Source organism: Nicotiana tabacum, chromosome 2 (genome assembly GCF_000715075.1).
Source record: "Nicotiana tabacum cultivar K326 chromosome 2, ASM71507v2, whole genome shotgun sequence".
NCBI classification, from domain to species: Eukaryota; Viridiplantae; Streptophyta; class Magnoliopsida; order Solanales; family Solanaceae; genus Nicotiana; species Nicotiana tabacum.
Window position 1 is genome coordinate 5,888,275 of NC_134081.1, and position 24,395 is coordinate 5,912,669.

General features: G+C 35.3%; 2 protein-coding genes across 2 annotated transcripts; one reads left to right on the top strand and one right to left on the bottom strand.

The window, feature by feature from the left end:
- Window positions 1-5,387: 5,387 nt before the first annotated feature.
- LOC107829833 (GDSL esterase/lipase At5g03820-like) lies at window positions 5,388-7,716 on the top strand. Its single transcript, XM_075230193.1, has 5 exons — window positions 5,388-5,742; window positions 5,819-5,949; window positions 6,033-6,266; window positions 6,822-7,077; window positions 7,429-7,716. The coding sequence occupies exons 1-5, from the start codon at window positions 5,505-5,507 to the stop codon at window positions 7,620-7,622; spliced, it is 1,053 nt and encodes a 350-aa protein (XP_075086294.1). The 5' UTR covers window positions 5,388-5,504; the 3' UTR covers window positions 7,623-7,716.
- Window positions 6,710-23,593, bottom strand: LOC107829835 (E3 ubiquitin-protein ligase UPL7). Its single transcript, XM_016657297.2, has 15 exons — window positions 23,277-23,593; window positions 23,068-23,190; window positions 21,747-21,987; window positions 20,307-20,881; window positions 16,445-17,413; window positions 16,007-16,341; window positions 13,207-13,485; window positions 12,857-13,109; window positions 11,181-11,351; window positions 11,008-11,100; window positions 10,382-10,489; window positions 9,979-10,095; window positions 8,370-8,459; window positions 8,119-8,213; window positions 6,710-7,137 (listed from the first exon to the last, which is right to left on the bottom strand). The coding sequence occupies exons 1-14, from the start codon at window positions 23,298-23,300 to the stop codon at window positions 8,130-8,132; spliced, it is 3,462 nt and encodes a 1,153-aa protein (XP_016512783.1). The 5' UTR covers window positions 23,301-23,593; the 3' UTR covers window positions 6,710-7,137; window positions 8,119-8,129.
- Between the last annotated feature and the right edge of the window lie 802 nt (window positions 23,594-24,395).

Genomic DNA, 24,395 nt, shown 5'->3' on the forward strand with positions numbered 1-24,395 from the left:
TAAAAATAAAAGGCACCAAGCAGGATGACTTTGAATCAATGCAACAAAACTATATGTTCTGGGTATGTTTGGATTCTAAATGTAGAAACATACAACAACAACAACAACAACCCAGTATAATTCCACTAAATATACAATGCAAATATAAAATCATTTGCAATACTACGCACATAATAGTTATTAATGTAAATACTAAATACAAGGTAAAAAGAACATAAAGACGTAGAAACTTACCTAACATATGCTTTGAAGAATGGATTTCAGATACCTAAAAAATATCGGCGGAGTGGCTCAATTAACTCCTAAAAGTATATGTAATTACAGTGTGTCCTTTATTCAAATTAGGAACAAAAATATTGAATAACTTCATAATAGAGGATAGAGAATAAATCAAAATTCACTATAGTTGTTACAACATAAAAGAAAATACCGCACAAGACTAATCTTTGAAAGAAAATTCACGTGTTGAGGGAAATAAATTGCCTATAGTCTATAGAAAGACTAACATTCCAACATTCATAGGTACTGCTTGTTCATAGTTGGTGTAACTTTGAAATTTTAAACATCGTAGGAACTGATTTAAAGATTCTTCGATAACACTTTTGCTTGTTCAAAATAAAGAAAACCTTTTATTATATACAGACAACATAAGCTTCGAATTGTTCTTCTCCTAGTAAGATTGGAATGGTTCTAGAATTTCAACATAAGTAAAAGTTCTTGTCCTTATGAGATTGGACTCACTTAAGAATTTCAATACAAGTAGAAAAGAATATCGCAAATAGCTAAGAAGTTCGAACTTAAGGGGCATTATTATCTGAAATCTGACAATTTTATCTAATTATGTCCTAAAACTAATTGGATTATAAGACTAATATCTAGAATTCCGGTTATGTTTTTTTATTATGAGTTATTATGCTTAATATTATAAGGTTATTTTTGTAAACCGACATGTATTCATACTTTTATAATAATATAGATAATACAATTTTCATCACAATAGTTATTTGTTGAGAGTTTTTTAAAATAATTAATTGTATATTTATGTACTTTGAAATTTATATAATGTTGAATTCTTATTGAATAGAGGAAGTACCCAACTAACTTCGATCATATAGGGAGAAGTATAATCCTGTATGACGATACTTCTCATACTTCCTAATATATAATGATTTTTAAAACAAAAAAAATTCCACAAATTAATTGTCTTAATTTTTACTTCAGATATTCTCAAATCATATTTTAGAGAGGGGATACTTATTACACAATTTGAATAAATTTCAATATTCTATAATAAAAAGGGGGACTTGAAACTATATTTTATTCTTAAATATTCTTTTCCTAATTTTATAAAGTATTCCAATTGAAATTGCAATTTAATGAGAACTTTGTATAAAATTATATCAATTGATAATAATATAAGAACATATGAATGTAAATCTACATAAATTATCACTAATTTTTTTTAATAAAATCTTCTTTACCTGAAATAGTTAATAAATAAAATAAATTAAATAATATTTCTTAAGGAGATAATAGAATTGTCATATATAAATATATGTTACCATAGTATTTTTAATCAGGTGAACATTTGAATTATAAAATTACCAAAAAGATAATTTTTCTAGTTAAAAGTACTTATTGAAAAAATAATAATAACAATCAAGTAATGCATTTAATGAAGATAGTGAAGGTTGAATGGAAAGTGGGGTCCACCTAAAGAATTTAATAGCTTATGGCCACGTTAGTTTTGGTTTTTCCTCTTATTAAGAACCCACAACCAAACTTTTGAGCCTAGTATACAAGCAAACAATGCACCAATATATTGAAATGACCATTATGCCCTTGGTCGACATCCTCTTCTCTCTTCTCTATAATAGAAATTTCAAATTCATTCCACATGAGCGAAATAATGGACATCATTGACAAGAATCAAGATAGTAATACATACTATTTGATTAGATAGTCAAAGTCTTCTAGTCTCCTAATAGTGTAACAAGCCAACAAGAATAAGTTTGCACGTCCTAATGTTTTAATCAAAACAACATGTGCGTATTATTTCATGCTAATTGATTCCTTTACTAACCATATACAAAGAAGCAAATATGTTTTATATATTTGTATGTACATATATATTAAATAATTTAGTTTTATCAAATTTTTAGTTTTTATTTTTAAAATTCGAAACAAAATCAAAGTCTGAATCAAAGAACAAAAGAGATTCAATTTAATTTAGTTTTTCGTATTAATCTGAATAATGCACACCCCTAGTTTCAGCAATTATAGGAGTCCGGTATGGCAAAATAGTTGAGGAAGAGCATAAGGGGTGTCCTGCTGAGATTTGGTGTTCCGAGGATTCGAGGCAAATTGGTGGACTAAAGTCAAACCAGACCCCTAACTATATATAATAAAATTTTATATACGAGTATATTTTTATTTGAAGTGGGAGTCTAAGAGAAATACAAATAAAACGAAAAAGAATGAAAATTTAAATCATTCAATGACCTTGTTGTTTGATAGAATAGACAAATTGAGTGTAAGGAAGGGAAAAAATTGGAGCTGATTTTAAAAGAAAAAGAACTGAACGTTGCAGCACTTCGCCGTTGCAGCACCCCAGAAAGTTACGTTTAGATATTACTCGGATATTATTTGAGCATCTTTCATATGTATCAAGTAAGTGTCAAAGGTACATTATCCTTCCTCAAATTGTATTTTCTTTGTGAAGGTCTAGTCCCCTTCCATTTTGTTTTGCTTATCTTTCTCTTTAATAAATATTACTAGCACAGTTACAGATATTTGCAGATAATTTTACATTAGTGATAAAATAATATCGATTTCAATGGATGATGCTACTAATAACACAAATGCTATAGATTTGCTTACTACTACGCTAAATCCTGCATTTAGTAACATTTTTCATGTTAGATGTATTTGTCATATTTACCATTTAATTGTGGGCGATGGTATGAGAATTTTAAATATTGAAATTGAAAAGGTTAAAATGGCTCTTAACTGGCTTTTTTATTCAAACCGTAAAAGTAGACTTAGAGAATATTTTAAAAGATGCGATGAATTTGGCCTAAGAGAAAGAAAGGTTCCTAAACCTTGTCCAACTAGATGGAATTACATGTATGAAAGTTTGGTTGTTGCATATAAATATAGAAACCCTATAAACTCAATGTTTAATGCACATGTAAGTGATGATGAGCACCTTACGAAATTGGATTGGGCTAATGTTAAAATGCTTATTGATTTTATAGAAAAGTTTTATATTGCTACAAATGAATTTTCTGGGCAATATTATCCTACTATTTCTAATTGTTTAGTTTATATTGCAGAACTTGCAAATTTGTTTACTCATTTTTCAGAGGGTGGAAAAATTTATAAACTTGCTATTGATTCTATGAGAAAAAAGTTTAAAAAATATTTTTTCCTTATTCCCCTTATTTATGGTGTTGCTGCTTTGTTAAATCCTTGTATGAAATTAGGAGGTCCTCAATTTTGGTATGAAACTGTTTATAATGGTTTAGCACTTGAAGATGCTGAGTTGGCTGGACTTCCGGAAGCAATAGCCTCAATTAGAATAAATGCTCAAACAATTTATAATGCTTATCAAGTTGCATTAAATCAGGCTAGACCAAATGTTTCAACTCCTTCTGATTCTCAATCATCTAAAAGAACTGCGGGAGTAAGAGCACTTAGTGCTTGGGCAGGATTTAGGGGTTTTTAAGGTTCTAGTAGTAATGATTTTTCACAACTAAGTGAGCTTGAAGTTTATTTGTCACAGCAAATTGAGGAAGTGAATCCCGACAGCTACTTTAATCTTTTGCAATGGTGGAAGGACAAAAAAAAATACTTTCCGGTTCTTTCAAGGATGGCCCGAGGCATTTTAACTATTCAAGCTTCAACAGTGGCATCGGAGAGCGTTTTCAGTCAAGCAAGATTTCAACGTGGTGATTATAGAGCGTCTGTGAGGGAGAGCTTGGAAAAATCAGTACTTTTCAGAGATTGGATCCATTTCGAAAAAGAAGAAATTTTGGACTTGCTGAATCACAACCAGAGGAAGACGAAACTTACGAAGAACTGCTAGCTAAACTGCTTCGCCCGATAATGGAAGCGGCGATGACCAAGCTACTTTTTCGCCACCACCAACAGAAATTCCTCCGAATCTTGAAGGATTTATGAAGTTTGTAAGAGATACCATGTAACTTGTATGAACAAAAATTAGTATGTATTATGTAACTTGTATTTTGGCACATCTTGATTAGTTTCTTTTTCTCCTCAATGGTTGTATTAGCACCTTGTTGTGCTCATTCCATAGGGGAAGAAGACTAAGAAAGATATTGCCATATTTTTTTAATGCTATAATAAAATTACAAGGTATTGCTTTGAATATCTCTTTACAATATTTTTGTCTTTAAATTTTGAATTAAAAAGTTTAGGTCACAATTCTATAATACAATTTACAAGGTATTGCCTTACATATTTTTTTTTACATCTTTTTGTCTCTAATTTCAATTCTAATTTTTTTTTAAAAAAAAAATATTTTAGCCGTTAGACCCACTTAGTCCGCGGGCCCGGTCCGTTTAGCCCTGGGACCATGAGTTCGTGAGCCCGGTCCCGAGCCGGTTCCTAGAAAAAGACAGTTTAGCCCGGAACCGTTTGGCCCGTTTAGTTAAGGACCTGGCCGGGGCCTGGACCGTTTGGACCGGCCCACTTGACCCGTTTAGGGCCCGGCCCGGCCCACATGCCACCCCTAGTAGCACCAGTGGCGTATCTAGCACTACAACTACAGGTTCAATTGAACCCAAAACTTTCCAGGCATGACATAAATTTATGTGTAAAAATTTACTAAAATTATAAAAAAAAATAATTATGTACCCATAACTTTGAAAATATGATGAGTTTAATGCTAAAAACCTTAAATATTGAACCTAGATAATTTAAATCTTGGATCCACCTCTGACTAGCATTTGTTGCCAATTTTGCGGTTTAGGTTCTCTGGCCTCCCCCTCTCCGCCACCTCCCCCAATCTAAAAAGGAAAAAAACATAAAGGAAATGACATCTTTCTTTGCCAATCAAAATATATATGAAGTAGCATGAAGAATCAGGTCATACATAAAGGAATGCTTTGTGGTTCACGCCAGTTTTGCTTCAATTTTCTGCAAAGTATGTTTCGCTTTTATTAAAACACACATACTCCTAAATAAACTCACAGAAATGGACAAAATTAAACAAGCTTTACTTGAACTCATACTTTTTCCCAATAATATCACTTGATTACTAGCTTTAGGAGGTGCCAAACATGCCTCCTCACCTGGAAATGAGCAACTTTCTATCCAACAGTTATTTCATTTTATCCCTTTACTTGAATTTAAATGTCCTTACATTCTCATCACCTGCTCCCCCAGCTTCCTCTCACTCATCAATCAAACCTCTCTAATTTTCTTCCCCGCCCTCCTAACGATAAGAAAAAAGAAGAGATTCACTATAGGAGAAGAGAACAATGAGTTTCTTGAGGGGTCTATTAGGTGGTCTTCTTCTTGCTATGGTATTTTTTGTATCTGATGGAGACCCTTTGGTTCCAGCATTGTGCATCTTTGGTGATTCTGTAGTTGATGTTGGAAATAATAACAACTTAAGCACTCTCATCAAGGCAAACTTCCCACCTTATGGAAGAGATTTTGTAACCCACAGACCCACCGGAAGGTTCTGCAACGGAAAGCTGGCCACAGACTTCACAGGTAATGTCTAAGTCTCCTCAACAAAAAAAGTAAAAGTTCTCCATTGTTTCTCACACATGCATGCCTTAATCTACAGCTGAGTATCTTGGGTTCACTTCTTACCCACCAGCTTACCTGAGCCGAGAAGCTAGAGGGAAAAGAATTCTGACTGGCATCAACTTTGCCTCTGCTTCTTCCGGTTATTATGAGAGGACTGCTAATTTATATGTAAGTATTAAACTGTATGCATGAGAATAGAAAACTGTGGACTGTTGAGTATGACTAACTTGGAAATGTCATGATTTTTGCAGCGTGCTCTAACGTTGCCACACCAACTAAAATATTACAGGGTGTGGCAAAGGAAAGTAGTGAATCTGGTCGGGAGGACCAAGGCTAACAACATATTCTCAGGAAGTATACATCTTATAAGTGCAGGGAGCAGTGACTTTATTCAAAACTATTATATAAATCCACTACTCAACAGAGTCTACTCACCTGATCAGTTCTCCGATATCCTCATGCAGTCATACTCTACATTTGTTCAGGTCTGACTTCCTCTTCTGTGTACTAATTGTTAGCGTTTTCACTGTATCCGTAAACTATTGATTCAAATATCCGGGCAACCTGCATGGAATTTCTAGGCATAACCCTTGCCCATAAGAGCATTGTCAAATGAAAATGCATTTCGAACCAACCTATTATAATGTCTTAACTCAAGCTCATTTGGCCACACCATTAAAATAGAATTTCCTAGTATTTTGGTACGGTGGTAAGAGCCCTGTAGAATAAATTTAAGTTCCAACTCCCATTTGACAAATGGGAGCAAGCTTGCCCATGCTTGAATAATAACAAGCACTTAGCAAATACCGAAACTTGGGATTGTTACGGGATGAACATGGATGACATACACTTCAGCACCAGGTAGACTTACCCTGAAAAAATAAGCTGGACACTATCACAATCTGTACTCTCAAAATACTAAGCCACATCAAGAAATCAGATCAAGCTGCTAAATTACGAACTAAAAAATATTATACGTAAATTGTTATATTATATACAAGCCAGTCCTCATTATAATATCAGCAGCGATCTATGGACAGAACCTCTATGGTTTAGGAGCAAGGAAGATTGGGGTCACAACTCTGCCACCAACTGGTTGTTTGCCAGCTGCCATTACTTTGTTCGGTGCAGGAACCAACCACTGCGTTGCAAGACTGAACAAAGACGCAATCTCCTTCAACAATAAGCTCAACAGGACATCTCAAAATCTAAAGAGCAAGCTTCCTGGCATCAAGCTCGTAGTCTTCGACATCTATCAGCCTCTCTTTGATCTGATCACAAAACCTGTAGAGAATGGTATGTGCTGAAACTTTTTCTCCCTTCTCCTTTTCCTTTCTTTTCTCAAACTCGGCCAACCTTCAAAAGTTTTGGAAAGCACAAACATGTAACACAGAATTTTATTGTTCAAAAACAAAAAAGGAACAAGAAGTCAGTGTCTCGTTTACATAATAAAGGAGCTTGAAATTTGACAAAAGGAAGCAATGGAAATTTCTTTCAGCATTGTAAAATCACAGAAGAAAATTATGAAAGTCCACCTTTTCCGCACAAGAAGGGAGCCGCAAGGGAGGAGGGGGGGTGATTAACTGTCTTTTGGAATCAAAGAGGACACTTGATCACATTTCCTCTAATAATCTTCCTCTTTTCCAGGATTTTTTGAATCAAGGAAGGCTTGTTGCGGGACTGGTATGATAGAAACATCGTTCCTTTGTAATGCCAGGTCAATTGGAACATGCTCCAATGCTACAAATTATGTCTTCTGGGATGGATTTCATCCCTCAGAAACAGCAAATGAGAAATTGGCTCAAAGTCTGTTGGAACAGGGCTTTGAGCTCATCTCTTAAAGCCTCAAAGCTGCAGAAACTGTCTACTTTGTAGTTCACCCCTTCCATGATATTGTTTTATAGTTGCTTTCCAACTTGAAAGAGGATTAAGCTATAGTATATCTCGTAAGAAAGCAGTTACAGCTAAGTACCGCACATCTGACAACCTTCCCAACTTGGGAATATGTTTTCAGTATTTGATGCACCATCATTGGCTCATTGCCACATAAAAGTCAGCAGAAACAACAGTTCTATTTAAGTCTTTTGAGTTATCCCATGAGGCGAGCTCTATTCAACTCTATATATTCTAATTGATTGCCTACCCAGAATTTAAAAAAAAAAGGAAGACTCATATAAAGTAAGTTCACTAAGTATTCCATTTTAGTCACACAAAAAAAGGAGACAAAAAAAAGGCAAAAAAATTTAAACTTCTGGTATGTAGCTTCTTTTTTTCTTTTTTTTTTTGATGGGGGTAATCTTCTACTAGCTTGTTTACAAACAAAGAGAACCACTTTACCTGATCAACAACTATGAAAGTTCGAATCCAGCATTGGAATTGATAGCATATAGAAGCTTTGCTCTCAATGTATTCTGGCGTTTGTATGTCGGAAGCTGTCAAAGGCAGAAGAAAAAGGACAGATTGCAGTATGTTTGACAGAAAGATGTCCTATTGTTGAAAGCTAATTTGATTTTCCATTTGACTATATGAGTTGGATTTGGTGCATTTGATACCTCAAAGTTAACGTAGAATAATTAAAGATATTGTACCTTGAGAGTGTTGTAGCAAGTAGAAGCTGAAGGAAGCCGATCAACATCCTGTCCGCCGAATGTCGCCAATAGTGGCAAATCACATGAAACCTATATTTACGAAATTTCATTAATATTAAGCGCTGCTAATCAAGGTATTCCATTAAAACTATCGGTATGTGCGTTTTCTCTAATTTCCCCTTCCCTTTCTTTTGATACATTTTTGTATTTCTTTTGTTTCAATGTTCATCTCCCCCCTCTTCCTAGAATGAAAAAGAGCAAGGTCAAAACAGGCCTTTAGAACATAGAGAAGGGAAGGTGAAAGTTTAAGCAGGAGAGGGAAGAAGGAAGTGCAACAAACATTAGCTAGCCAGAAGTGTTAGATTTTTAACGATGCTGGTGTTGAGTGATTACTGGGAAGAGGTGAAGCATGAACAGCATGTTATTTATCAACGAAGAGTATGTATGAGGAGCCACAATTGCAAACTCACACACGAGAACAAGTACATGATAAAGATAAATGCCAGAAAGTTAATGAAAATGTTCCTCTCATTATAGTTAATAAAATATGTTAATTGATTAAGGTAAGGGTAAGGTCTGGGTTTGTTGTTGTTGTAAAATATGTTAATTGATTAAGTTGTTTTGCATAGAAAATTAAAGAGAAAAGAAAGGTTTTGCCGAATGTTGATTTAAACAGAAGTGCATGTCTGCATGACACACAATGTGCCCCAGATCAAGTGAAGCATTGTTTCCGTTTTTTATTTGCTTACTTCATAAAATTAGGTTTCTTTTTAGGAAGGGGCTTCTCTGATTAGTTTTAGTTTGTTTTTATTAGAGGGGACAATGTACAAGAGTTTTCTCTGCGTCACATTCTTCATATCATTGAAGCAAACTGAGAAGCATAACAACGATAGATAGTATCCATCAGAAAAAGTACAGTCATTTACTGGCATTTCTCCATTCTCACGGTCTACTGTCTACAATTCAACCAAAATCAAGACTGCCTCCATTCAGCTTCCATAAAGCACAAGATACTGAATGTATCTCAAATCCACCACACATCTGACGATGCACTCTGAAGCTGTGATCCTCATCGGCCAGTGGCTTACAGGAGGAAGTTATCCCAGCACTAACACATTAGTTTAAACTCTATTAGGAAACTTAGGTCCTGCTCACTTCCACACAAATTTCCAGTCTCTCTGTATGAAGAAGAAAATATCTGCTAGTTGGCCCCAGATTCCTGTTTCTTTACCAGGATTTTGCAGGAATTTGTTACAAGAAGATATATAAAACAAATAAAAATCATCTTTCCTGCATTTTCCATCCAAATGAAGCACAGGAGCCAGTTAACCAATAATTTCACACCAGTTCACCTGCCAATACATACTTTCCTTGCCCTCCTATTTCCGAGTTCTGTCGCTAGTTTAAGCTCAACACCTTTGCCCCCTTGTTATACTTTCACCATCATCAGTTGACCATTTTGAATTAGAATTGTCTATAATACAATTCTCAGTTTTAAACTCATTATCTGTTTTTCATCTTCATGTATATGGATTCATTTGGTTTTTTTTATTCTTTTTTTTTTGGGGGGGGGGGGGGGGCGGCGAGAGAGAGGGGTGAAGGCTCATACCTTGTGAATAGTGAAGGTTGGCTGCAGATGTTTGAATCCAAGCAAAGGAGCTCGCGAACAACTTGTCACAAACTTAAGCAGCAAACACCGTTCTCTTGGGTCAAAATTTGAAAATACCTAAACCACAAGAACAATTAGTTATCAAATGCCTAATTCTCCCACTTTAACACTACCAAACACATACATATGGTTAGATAATACAAAATAATAAAAGATCTCTGCTTAGACCAAGTTCCTTAATGTTGAGAGATGTTCATTTGAGATGGCTCAAGTAGACTGATGGAAATCACATTTCATAAGATAACAAGAAAGAAGAGGAGAGGGAAAATTCAACTGATCGAAATCACGTTTGTAGTTTCATAAAATAACAAGAAAAAAGAGGAGAGGGAAAATTCATGTCTACCTCCCAAAAGAGTTTAACAGTCCGACTCCCTTCTGAGTAACCTCCAGTATAGCGTGTGTTTTTCCTTAAATCATCAATGTCAATATCATGGTTTCCTCCTGAAAGCAACTGGATATACACTTTGGATTAGCTGATACAGAAGCATGCAGTCCAGTATGGGAAAGCCTTTGTGGCACATGCGGCTTTCAACAAAGCATATGCATTCAACGTAGTTTGTTTATGCCTTTCATCCTATTGTCTGTATGTCATGTCACATAACTTCCTCAATTATTAGAGAAATGTAGAGAACCAGATAAGATAAAGAAAAAGAAAAAACAAAAATAGCAGAGGTGTGGCCGATGCATTTGGCATTTACAAGCATGACAAACCAATCCTCGTTAAATGGATAAGCCAAAAACTAGTATTGAAAGAAGGAGAGGTCAGTTGATAGTAGAATCTCATACAGCATGAGGAATACAATGAAATTCTTTGAATATTTTTTTTGATAATCGAGAAAAGTGGCGCAAGGTTCAAAACTCGGTGCTATAGTATATGTGGAAGGGGTGAACAAAAGGGCATGAAAATTGTACAAAAAGCTACTAAAACTGAAAATGGAGTTCTGCTAAGATATGCACAGAGGTGATTACCTGATTAAATTCACTTGCATTAAACAACTTTAACCAGGAAGGCGATATAAGGTCCGTCAATCCTCTATAAAATGCATTTGAGAAAGGAAGTATCTGCAATTGCGTGCTGGAAACAATAAGTCACTAATACCAGAAAATTGGGAATCTCAATGCTGGAGCACAAATATCCAGACCTGCCGATTAAGTTTAAAATCTGCCATTGCATGAACATATTGCAACATGTTCTCTTTTGTTACAGAAATATCCTTGCCACCAGGTTTAAGCTCAATGACAAGGTGTTTCCCTAATGATTCTTCAGTAACTGTAAAATCCAATGCAAGGTCCTTGATATCACCGTCATAGTGCTGCATAGAGAGAAACAAAGTATAAGTCTTATGCATAGTTCCATCAAAATTGGATATGGATATGAATATGGATGTTGGGTGTTGCTGATTAGTTGGTTATGTTAGATACTGTCCCTCATTACAAGACTATCATTAGTATAACTATAAGTAGGTGTGTCTATATTCCATATTAATCAAATCACGAATACATTTATTTTCTTGTTTTCACATATTATCAGAACCTTTACAATCTCATAAGAGACCTACATAACTTCTGCTATGACTGCAGCCCTCTTATTTCCCACAAAAATTCCAGCAACACCATGCATTTTTTCAGCGATCTTCCATCTTTTTGTTAAATTCCAATGCCTCATTCGAGGAGTGTTCTGGAAGCAACACGCCTCTTTCCGGTTACAATTCCTGCAGTCGCCTCTTTCCAATTATTTCCGATACTATTTTAGGCAACTGTTACAATTTCTGATAACCAGATTATATTTGCAACATTTCTAGCGTCATCTTTATGTAATCCTTAAAGACATGGAATCCACCAATTCAAACTATAGAGCCTACATGGCAGTTTACACTAAGTTCCTTCAGTTTCAAACACTAACAGTCGTCTCCACAAGTATTACATGCCACTTAAATCAGTAATCCTGTTTCTTGTGTTTTCGAGTCCTCCGCTCTTCAACCTTAGGTCATTAACTCAGGAGCTTCCTATCACATTTCTAGTAACAACTCATTTTTTTTATAACAACTTTTTTTCAATGCTATTTCTTCATCAATACAATGTCAAAGTAAAGAAGGTTTAAACAGTTACAAATGGGTACTTCTATTTAATTTATTTTAGGTCTGCAACACATTCATCACATGCGGGCTTAGTTCTTTTTCTTTTGCCAAACACATGTAAATATTTTCTACGAGTGATGGTGAAATTCGAATCCAAAATCTCTACGTGCTTTGATACATTTGAGTATTTAACAGGAAGGAAGAATGAGCCTTTAAAACGCTGAAAGGCACTTAAACGCAAAAGAAATTGGAAATGAATGTTGGTGTCTACTTACTTCTCAGCCCTAAGCTAAATCTCCTCAATGACCAATCACTTTCACTTTTCAGCATATACAGGAACTGAATACCTATGAATTCCATAGATGTTCTACATTATTTTTTTTTTCGTTCACAAGCAATATTTCAGAAAAAATAAAGTAAGAGGGTGTTTAGGAAAGAAGTGGTCTCAATAGAAACAAAGATTAGTATAAACACCTTTTTGGACTATATCCGCTTAAATATAGTAGAGATTAAAGGGATTAAAGAGTTTTTTGAACATTCTGTTAAATGCAAATAGAAACATCTGTTTCTCTATCAGTGCTGGTTTTGGTGATGGAGTTTCTGCCCCTTCCACAGCTCTTCTAGAACACATCAAAGTGAGTATCACAAGGAGTAATTAGTTACTATCTTTTGCTTGTCTTTTACTAGATATCATCTGTAACTCTTACCAGAACTTCCTAGAAGTGAATAGAAGAATTTACCTTAACATACATCAGATTCCTGTATAGCTCAGGATCAAGTGTAGATAATTCATCAAGAAAGCTATAGCGGCCCAACAGCTTTTGCACAAAAACATGAGAAAAGGAATAATCTAGCAATATTCCTTCATAAAGTGCTTTGCCAACGATTCTACCAAGAAACTCAATCATCTGAATTCCATTGTCCAAAAATCTTGCAGCTGTATTAGGAATTAGATGTCCATCTGAGGTTGAGGTCTGTGTGAACAGCCCGTACCTTACAAAATAGAGCCAATTACAAAGACCTCCAGTCATTTCAGAGAGAAAAGAATGAGATGGCTAACTGGATAACTACATAAGCACAGGCCACTCACTCAGGTGAGAAAGCTGCTTTGGCTATTTCTGTCAAAAATTCCTTGGACAACCCACCATAATCCAGGCCGGCCTCTGGAAGACCAGACTCATTCACGAAAGAGACGTGGATGCTGGACTTTAGCCTTGATCCTAAGTTATTTAGCTGCTGAAATCCATCTTCAACAATATGACCACGACGAATTACAATCTCTGCAGAACGTGCTCCAGGTCCAACAACTTCACCAGCCATTTTTCTTGATACTTTATCCATGTTGATGAATTCTCTGAACATCTCAACCCTGTCAAGAACCAAGAAATGATTTTGATCACTCCTAGACCAGAAGAACAGTTGCTTGTGCAATTCCAAGAAGCTACCTTTGATGCAAGAACTACACATTTGAATTCATTAAGTCGATATAGCTGATAAGAAATTAACTCAAGCTAGCTCATGAGATGAGGATTTCCCAAAACCAAATAAAGAGACAACAACCCATTTTCTCCACCAATGCGGGACACTTAACACTTCCCGCACGTCCAGGGCTGGACATATGGAGCATGGACAACATAATATGGGGGCCCAAGACTAAGTAACCCAACGATAGGAATTGGTCTGGCTCTATACCATGATAAGAACTAGACCTTGGGTCTAACTCAACCCCAAAAGGTAGCTCATGAGGTGAGGATTGTTCAAGACCATATAAGGAGACAACCAGTTTCTTCCACCAATGTGGGACAATTAACATCTCTTTATCTACAAATCAAAGAAAAATCAATCTTTTCACAATTACATTGGACCTATGAGACTAACCTCAGTGGTTTGAGCCAATATGCAACATCGTCATACACAGAGGACCAAAAATGAGTACAATTCCATGTTACTGTAGAAATACTCAAAATTTCCACACAACCATGTTACATATATATATTTATGCCATTGAGATGTTGAAAAGATGGAGCATTTGAAGTTTTCACAAGTTCCTTATTGGCAACACAAAAAGGAGATTAATATATTTATATCTTAGACGAAGGGTTAGACCACAAAAATCCAACCAGAAAGACTGACGAGAACTACCTTGATTAATGATAGGAATTTTATACTCCAATGTGCAAAAGGCTGTAGCAGTCAGCAGTGGAAGAAACTAATGTCACAAATCAAATTTGGTGGTCTTAGTGTTATTAGCTTCTTCACCCCGGCATCAAGAAACTACCCAAGGCACATGATGATCGTTATAAAAATTCCATCATGGTCCAAAGAAATATATTTATATCCCCCAAAGGCCTTATAAAGTTCCCTTCCACATAAGGGAACACAATAGGAAGAGAGACCCATATAGGTGATACCAAGAAATTGTAATTAAAGCTTATTTGCTTTTGTTGTTACACTTATATGAGGTCATTATTTTGTCAGGAGTTTTTCTTCTCAAGTTAGAGATAAGTATGTGTGTACAGGATAACTGTGAGATCTAACAGAATATTAAGATGGATGTACAACAACTACAACAACAACAAACCCTGTGGGAATAGTGTATTCCCACAAGTGGGGTCAGGAAGGGTAGTGTGCACGCAGACCTTACCCTTACCTTTAAAAAGGCAGAGAGGCTTTTTCCGGTAGACCCCCGGCTCACGAAAGATAAAGGAAAGGGGCAATGACAAGCAAACTAATTAGAAAGCCAAGCGAAAACACAAAACTAACACTAGGTAGTGCAATTAGAAAACTGAAGCGAAGGCAACAATTTAAGATGGATGTACAGTCATACAATATTAAACAAGATTAGAAATGATTACAGAGAACAGAAGGTGCAAGTAGCACTTAAGAATATTAAGATGGATGTATAACCAAACAATAATATACAAGATTAGAAATTATGACATAGAACAGAAGGTGCAAGTAGCACATATAGAGGAAAGAGTGAGAAAGGTCGCTTGAGATAGTTTGATCATGTTATATGTAGACCTCAATGCACCAGGTCGTAGTTGTAAACAACATATTCAAGGTGTTACAAAAAAAAAAAAGGGAGTCAGACCTAAAAATCAAATAGAAGGATGTCATCTCAAAAGACCTGCAATACTTAATGAAATCCAAGTGAAATTATCCAAGAACGAAATACAATGAAAGCAAAGTATCCTTATAGGTAATACTCTAGTTGGAATTATGCTTAGTCATTATTGGCAGATTCACATTATCTGTATTTGAAGGGGGTCTTGCATGACAGTGTCAAGATATGTGCGAGATTTACGGGATCCTACTTTTAGAGAATCCCTAATTTCTCCTAAAGGACGAATTATCTAGTAAAGGAATAAAATGGCCATAAAGGATGGGAATGGATGTAGAGGATTCATAGAACCAACACCAACTGGTTTGAGAGTCAGTTGTAGTTGGTATTTGTTGTAATGAAATAAACCTGAATAACACTCAGTGAATAAAGAGGATTCACATATTTGACCCCATCTAAGTTAAAATTGAGGCGTAGTTGATGATATGTGATAAATCCACAAGTACAGCAAGCTAAGGAATGATCTTCCATGGAGTCTGTAGCAAGTATGACAATTTGGTCAATTACTATATATCTTAAGGTGGAAGAGGAAGAGTACAACAAAAATATGAACAAATAGATATGAATTTTAACTAATTCTCCAGAACTAACAAAGCTGAAAGGTACAGCTGAGTTGCAGAGAAAAACCTCTACCCTCTGCCAATGTCAAGCATGGGAAAGAAGCATTTGGGTACACTCTAGGAGTTAAAAGTGCCATAATAAACTTAAAAGGAAAATCAATGACGAATTGTTACAGCTAATGATGAGCTTTTCAGGTCAAAACTACCTTTCTTCAAATGGAAAGATGTGTGGGATAACAGTAATGATGGAGCCCATGCTAAAAGAGGTTGAGGCATCATCAACATTTGAAGTAGCTGATAAAACTTCATGAGTCCTAGCAGCTACAGCAATGGGCGGCCGATTATTTCTACCCGGAGAAAGCCACAAAGTAGGAGGGCAAAATTGGTGCCTGCAATCCCTTTCATATAATAAATGAAGGCATTTGATAGCAGAATCTGTCAGAAGTCTACTTTTTGGACCAATACCGTGGGACATTGTATTGTAAACCAATGTGTTCAGCACCGACACAATTTTCCGCTGCTGCTCCAGTGTAAAAGGAACCTACATTCATGCAACTCTCACTTTCAGGCGTTATTAATATCATGCCGAAGGCATTGGAATATCAAATATTGCATGAAATATTAAAGTAATAAAGAAATCTGACCTGTTTCTCATAAAACTCTAGGTCATCAAGAACTAACAACATGTGTGAATAGCTAGCGCAAAACAGATGTAGCAGACAAGACATATCTTTTGATATGCCATCAGGACCCTGCCTTAGCAGTTCAATGTCCCATATATCAGAGAGATCGTCAATGTGCACTGTATTAGATTTCCCATCAAGCGGATCCACATTTTTGAACTCCGTTTGTGATTTCCCGGTTATCTTTTGAAATACACTAGCCCATTTGCTGCCTACATCTTTAGAAGAATGTTTTTGCTTTCCCTGGGAAACTTCAAGAATCTTGTTTTCAGAAATTGTACTTTGATCCAAATATTTGCCCTTACCAACAAGATTCTTTCCTGGAAAAAATGATTCTTCGAGAGTTCCCCACAGGTTAGAAAGAAAACCAGGAGTAAAAGATAGCATGTTGAGAACTGGCATTGCCCCTAGCACTGGATTCATTGCAGAAAATATTCTGAGCATGCATGAGTAGTAGTAAGAAACATCAAGCAATTCACAGCTCCCAGAAGATTCTGCTCCACATGATGGTAGACTTTCAGCTCGCTGAACGAGACCATCTTTTTCTAACACTAAAAGTTCCATCAGATGTCTCTGCAGACAAACGGGCTTAAAAAGGTCCATGTATGATGTCTTCAAGGATTCAAAAGTTGTCTTGGCTTCAACAAAATTTCCGTCACCTTGAACTTCTTGGTCCTCCTTTCTCACCCATCCAGCCCTTTCAATCTGAGTCAATAATTTCTCCGCCAGAGTAATCACAACATGGACATAGGATTGACTGTCTAAACCAGACACTAACTTTCCAGAATCTGAGATATTGCTTTCGCTGGCTGTAGAAAGGTATATAAAATTTGCAAGAGCCCAACCAACTGGTGGCATCACCCTGTTATGAGAAGAACTCATCATCTGATCAACATCTGACATATCCTTTAGAATTTGCTCTTTTGACATCTGCCATCACCTGTCACAGTATGATCAGTCCCTTCACATTCTAATATCCTTGATCGCATTAGAAATAATGCAAAATATAGATGGTACTCCAACTCTGGAAAGGTATCAATACAGTAATCTGCACAAACTAATTGTTGATATAGAGATGATCACAAAGATGAAACCGGTAAGTGTTAATGCAAGCCGCCTCAGCAATTTAAGGGAACTTATAGTCAAATGTCCAGCTTTTTATATAAGACAATATTTTGTAAACAAACTACAGCATCAAGGATTACTAAGAGTGTTACAAAATCATCTGCGATTCACTCCTTCAAGTATGTAAGGGGTCAATAACTTTTTTTATCTGAAAAAGGTAAGATAAGTCTAAGGGGCCAATAACTTTCAGCATATTACCAAAATCATTTACAACATTTCTACTACACCACAGAAAACATGATCCGCGAGCATCTAAGTACTACAAAAGACAAAGATAAGGCTTATCAAAATATCTATGGTTCCTTTCCATCCAAATTGTCCAAATGTACAGTAAGGGATAACTCTCCATATATTGCTTCTGGCTATTATTTATCCTTTGTCTCTAGCGATGGTTTACTGCAGCTTATAGATTGTCAAGCTTCGCCCATAATCCCCCAAAATAAGTTTACAAACATGCATGATGTCCATCATATATATTTACCATGCAAGAATGTGTTTACAAATTTAGTACATTTTATGCAGTAGTAACATCTGTTGAATAAGTGGAATCCTTATTGGGTGGATACAATTGAACAAAGCACGCTTAGCACGTGATAACCTACTGAAGAGGGGTTCCATGTACGCAGCAGATGATAGCATAAATAGCATCTGCTGCATAACTGGAACCCCTGTTTAGTAGGTTATTACGTGTTAAGTGTGCCTCATGTGCTACACATCCAAAAGAATCCTAAGTGCTCTGAGCATCCAAATCATCTTCCATGTCCACTGAGATAGCTCTCCAAAATTTTTCTTTAGCAGCTAGTCATAGCATGACTTTACTGAAAAATCCTCACCACTCTTGATAAACCATTGAAGAGAGTCAGGCTAATGGTCCACTGGCACCATTCCGTCTAATTTAACGAGCAGAAACCTAATACTATCCATTTTTTTCTTCTTGAAGATTTCTTCTAATGAAATATTCAATTCCATTTCCTTTTTCAATCCTCTGTAATAGTAAAATTTTTGTCACAGACAAGATGTATAGGTTTACGAATTGGACTCTCGTTTTCTAGACATCCATCCTGCCACAGCCTTATTCTTCTGCCATTTTCCACCTATAATCTCATCATCAAATAAAATGTGGTCATTTCGAGTCCTGATTTGCTTGAAGATTGAAATTCCATAGCAAGCTATGACTACTTACTGCACCATTGTACATTCATTCCATATCTATCCTCAATCGCATGCTTCCATAGATTCCCCTTGTCAATAGAACCAAATCAGTTGAGATTTTAAATATCAATTTGACAAGCATATAGTAATGGTTTTTGCCTTCTTCATGGCATGGGGGGGGGGGGAGGGGGGTGATATTGTACAAATATCATGCAACCACTATCTATATTTGTTATGCATCATACCATGAGCATGAAGTGCCAAGCTTTTAGAAATCATCCAACGGTCCAACTGATCAACTCTTCTTGTAGAACATGGTGAAAAGAAAGTACCAATGAATCACTCACCACAAGCAACAAAGAAAATAATAAAGCTAATAATGTGAATAATACATAAAACTTCTCTAAATTTGGCTCCACTGCAACTTACACACCTAAACTATGCAGTGTTTACTTTACCCACTGAACTTCCATTTTACCTATCTATTACCACCCTAAAGTGTCAAGTGGCATAGAGTAGGTCCAACTCTTGTGTGGTGCGTGAGAGCAAAGAAATATAATATAAAGAAGCTACACTGGCTTTTTCTTCCTACAACTAATTGTCACATGGTTATATACAACTGTGTAAACTTTTCTTGCTTTTTCTTCTTTATTTCTCTCATTTATTTGTTCTTTTGTTTAGAGTGTTGGATCTGACCCAAATGAAATAGAATTGCAGCCACGCTTTTCACAGATCTGATGGGAAAAAATGGATTCCAAAAAATGCTTGAGTTACGCAAAATGTTTATCTAATTTAAAGTAAAATGTTTACAACTGTAGCAACACCCAAAAAATGAAATTCTGACCAAGCTTGTTACAGATCTGCCCTGACAAAATGAATCCCAAAAAAATGCACGAGTTTAACAGAAAATAGAATTATTTAATTTGGAAGAAATGCCACGCGTTTAAAATGTAGAATTGTAGCTACGATAAAAGAAAAGATAAGATTTCAGCCTAACTATATATAGATCTTGCCAAAAAAAAATGGTCCTAAAAATGCAAGTTTAATAAGAAAATATTATTTAATAGTATTAAAAAGATGTCATGTGTTTAAGAAATCCACGTGGTTAGTGTGTGATTATCACTTCCACTAGATCTTGTTCTAGGCTGCTACATAGATACGGAAAAAGAAGAAGTTCAAGGAAGTAATACAAACACCTCATAGTTTAGGTGTATAAGTTGCAAATGCAACCAAGTATTACCCCAAAAATTTCAAAAAAAAAAAACAGTTAAAATCCAAAAGAAATTATACGGCCAAAGAAAGACAAATTAAACCTCAGCCTTAGCATAGTTTATTCAGGAGAAAAGTATTTCTATATGTTTAAAATGAAGTGGAACAAATTGACTCATTCTTGTGATTGTCTGGTAGATTTTTCTAGCCCACAGCTGACAATAATACCGTCCTATAGTCGCATGTTGCCTTAAAATTATGTAACTACAAGCATATACACTTATAATTTTTTGCAACAGTAAACAGTAAATTATTTCCTTTACTATGCCAAACTTACCAATAGAATCCTCAAGCAAGGTGTTAACACAGACTTGTGTTTCAAAGGCGGAATCAACACCATTGGTAACCGTTGAGCAATCCAAGGTATTGTAAGTAGATAAACACAGTATTGCTCAGCAGCACTCTGCATTTCTAGTAAGACATTTTTATCCACAACTAAGTTCGCAACATGAAATGGCCGTAGTGCTAAAGTAATTGCACTTGCAGTTATCAATAACCGTTCATCTGTCGCCTGAAAGGAACAAGGAGCTTCAAGTTTACAAATGTACCTCCTTACAGAATTGTATAGTCCACTTCTAATACTTCCCATGAACTGAACTAAATCCCTAACTGCCACTAATGCACCCTGTATATTGTTATCGCTGATGCACCTCCAACCTTTCACATCGGTCAGAATTACTGCCAAACGCATTGCTAACGATGTAAATAAAACATCGTTATTCTTGTGACAGGACATATCATATTCTGTTAAAATAAACAAGCACATGGTAATCAACTTCTTTGCTTGATAATTCCAAACTTTTCTCTCTTCCACGGTTCCAAAAGCCATTGAGCAAAAGTTTCCATGAGGATCTATAAAAGAAAGAAATAGACAGAGAAATTCAACACATGCTGTAACCTAATCAACTTAACTAACAAATAGCACAAGATAAACGCAGATCATGCAAGGGGCAGGATTTTTTTTTTTTTTTTTTTTGATTGGGCAAGGAGCAAGGATTTATAGCTGATATTTGTGCTTATGGTTCCAAATTTGGGAACTAATACCGAAAGAAAGTAAGTTGTGCGTCATGGAGTTAGCAAATTAGAAATAACTTAGGCAAGAAGTAGAATCAGGTTAAAAAAGCTTTACTTACTTCCGAATGCTAAAGAATTCTTCTCTTTTTTCATTGCTTCCATGGGTGATAATGAAGCGAAGGATAGAAGAAATTATGACAGAACAAAACAATTATCCTATCTGACCCACAACTGTGCCAGCACATGGGTTATTTGAATATCCCGCCACAAGCATCTCAGAAGAGTGATTTACAAGGCCCTAATTACTACTCAAGCACTCAGTCTAGAAGTATAGTCCATCATTTCACATGAAATACTGTAAAATGCATGATGAAAAAATATTTAATGCAGCAAAAGAATCATAGCCTAAATGAAGCCAAAGTTAAAATATTATAAGCAATTCTCTTTACCTGGCATAACTTTCCCCAAAATTAAAAAGGACTAGATTAATGGACTTGCCTTGTGCAGCATAGAAATTCAGACAGCTTTCTGACAGTGAAGAATTATTCTATAACCATGTTTTGTATGAAATCATAATAGTAGAATGAGACAAGGAATACTTTTCATGCCAAGACTTGCAAAACACAATAGTTATAGTAAGACAATCAGGACTATAAAATTGCATAGAAACTTAAAAGCTAGAAAAAATATAAGAGTAGCATACCGGTTGAGTTTATGCTCTCCAAGATAACTCTAAAGCAACTCCTAATGCAATCTTTTTCTCTGGCTTGAATTCTTCTATACCGTGCCAACAAGAATGTAGTAAAGAAAATAAAAGGCCTCAGGACTTGGCTGGATATATATGATTTCTTTAGAGGAGCAAGATGACTATTTATCATTGATTCCCACTGCTGCTGAAGCTCTAGGGCTACAGATTTTTTAACTTTATAACGCTGCCAAGCTCTCTGCACATATTTTAAGCAGTCGCATTCATAGTTGTCAATCATACTTGAAGATGAGATCATAAAATGTCTTCTTTCAATATATAACATTGTTTTCTTATAAGGCTTTCAACACGTTACTGGTTTGTAACGGAAACTTCAAAAAAGGAATATAATGAAAGAAAGCACAACACTAGTTCTGCCGTATTACACAAAAGTGAACCCAACAAATAAAAGTTTGCAATGTGTATGCATATAAATGAATGATAAACCTTCAAACCACAGATCAACAAAAAAAAATTACTATCATATTTGCAATTAGAAAGAGATTACGAATTCCGACTATTCTAGTTGTTATTTCTAGTCCACCTTGACAGCATATTATTCAAGCTTTAATTTTACTTTTCAAGTTCATCCAAATAGCTAAATACATGTAAACCAAAAAGATAGCCAACAAATACAATTGAATAGCCTCTCCTGATCTTTCTCCCAATTATTGACTTGGTTCACCGAATTTCAGCCCCCAACTATCTGTATTTGACTGTTACTAGTACTGAGGTACATTCTAACCATTTTGTGAAACATATCGACCTCACTGAGAGGAACCTTTTCTTTACTTTTATAGGTAACTTACAAAAAGGATTTTTAAAAAAGCACAATTAAAAATCAGAGCATAATAACTTCTTTGCTAGTTATTAATTCACAGTGTGACAATCTGAATTAGTTCATACTTACACATGCACAGCTTAACGTATGAGACGAGCATATGACTATTGGCTGGATCATCCAGGTAATACAATCAATTCAAAGAGAGTAAAGCTCCAACACACACTGAATTAAAAACAAATACAGTAATTTAACCATTGTGACAATGAAAAACCACTAGCACACAATTATATGATTATCTCCTAGTTTTTAAATGTAGAAGTTAGCACGAACATTTCTAGCAAAATGACACATTCGGTATACAGTATAGTAAACAAAAATCATACTACACAATCAAGCACTTTATATCGATCCTAACTCATGTAGGCAGACAAAAGAAAATCTTCTTATTTTCAAAATAAACCATATAATTAAACTAATAAACCCCGAATTACTGACCTGAATTAAGCGAGCGGCAGCAGTGGCTCGGCGAGTAAAATTCCTCAACGCTCTCTCTTGCGAAACTTTTTCCAAAAGCACATCCCTCGAAATCTCCTTCGCACTTGCGCCTCGCAATGATACCTGATCGAAACAGAAAAAAAAAATCAACCAAATTCTCAAATTAGCATCCAAAATCATGCAAAGAAAATGATTAATTATATGCAAACCTGGTGTTTTCGAGGTTCGCTCATGGCGGATAATTAAGGTTAATACGAGCGATGTGATTAGAGAGGAAAATGACTGAGAGAAAGCGTGAGATAGCTGGGGATATGATTATGGGTTAACGGGTTTAATTATTGACCCGATTCCTTAACAGAAAAACACCATCATTGCAGAATGCGTATGACGATAACTAATTAACCAATTAGATTCTTACGGAAGCGAAGCTTGCGTTTCACATCTGGTCAAATCAACAGAAGGGAAAAAAGAAAAAGAGAAAAATAAGCTTTTCTTCTCTCTCTCTCTCTCTCCTCTCTCTCTCTCTCTCTCTTTTTTGGGTCAATAAAAAGCTTTTCAATAATGTTACCGACAAAGTATCTTTTCTCCCTTTTTTTTTTAACTTTCTTGCTTAGTGACAAAAATTTTGAATTAGCAAAAAGAAAAAAAAATTGAAAATTCGAAACTAAATGAGTAGTACTTTTAGCACTAAATATTACCCAAAATACAAATAAATTTTTCTCTTATTTTAGAGAATTCTCCTAAAACAGCATATTTAATGTTAATAAATTTATGAACATTTCAGTAATTTTAATTAAAAAAATATTTATTACCATTTTTTTACCAAGTATGTCACTATTTATTTTTACCGTTAGTACTTTTACCAAAATAAAGAACTACGATTTTAAGCATTAAAAAGTACTTAATGCTTAAAATCTACTTTTATTCAATTAATCCAAATGAGCTTTAAGCCTACGTGCACATTACACACAAGACTCTTAAACTAGGGATTTTTTCATAACTACTTATGGGTTCATAAAATATTTCATAATCTACAACTAATAATAGAATAACATATTATACAACAAAATATATAAAAGTATACTCTAGAAAATACGATAGATTCCCTGTTAAAGGAATCCCATTTTGTATCCCACAATTAATCCCTAAAAGTTCACCATTTTATTAACTATTGATTACCACTATAATAACTTATAACTAGGGGTGTCAATGGATATTCGAAAGCCGACCGAACCGTATTGCACCGAATCGATTTTTAGGTTTTTTTAAAATAAATTATAGGTTTTTATATAAATTTATAACTGCATCGAGGTAGGCTTTTTATTTTA

Coding starts and splice junctions, on each gene's coding strand:
- LOC107829833 (XM_075230193.1), top strand. CDS start 5,505: ATGAGTTTCTTGAGGGGTCTATTAGGTGGTCTTCTTCTTGCTATGGTA. Junction 5,950..6,032: donor AGAGGACTGCTAATTTATAT/GTAAGTATTAAA, acceptor TGATTTTTGCAG/CGTGCTCTAACGTTGCCACA. Junction 6,267..6,821: donor CATACTCTACATTTGTTCAG/GTCTGACTTCCT, acceptor ATCTATGGACAG/AACCTCTATGGTTTAGGAGC.
- LOC107829835 (XM_016657297.2), bottom strand. CDS start 23,300: ATGAGCGAACCTCGAAAACACCAG. Junction 8,460..9,978: donor CAACCTTCACTATTCACAAG/GTATGAGCCTTC, acceptor TCGTAAATATAG/GTTTCATGTGATTTGCCACT. Junction 8,214..8,369: donor CTTGCTACAACACTCTCAAG/GTACAATATCTT, acceptor TGCCTTTGACAG/CTTCCGACATACAAACGCCA.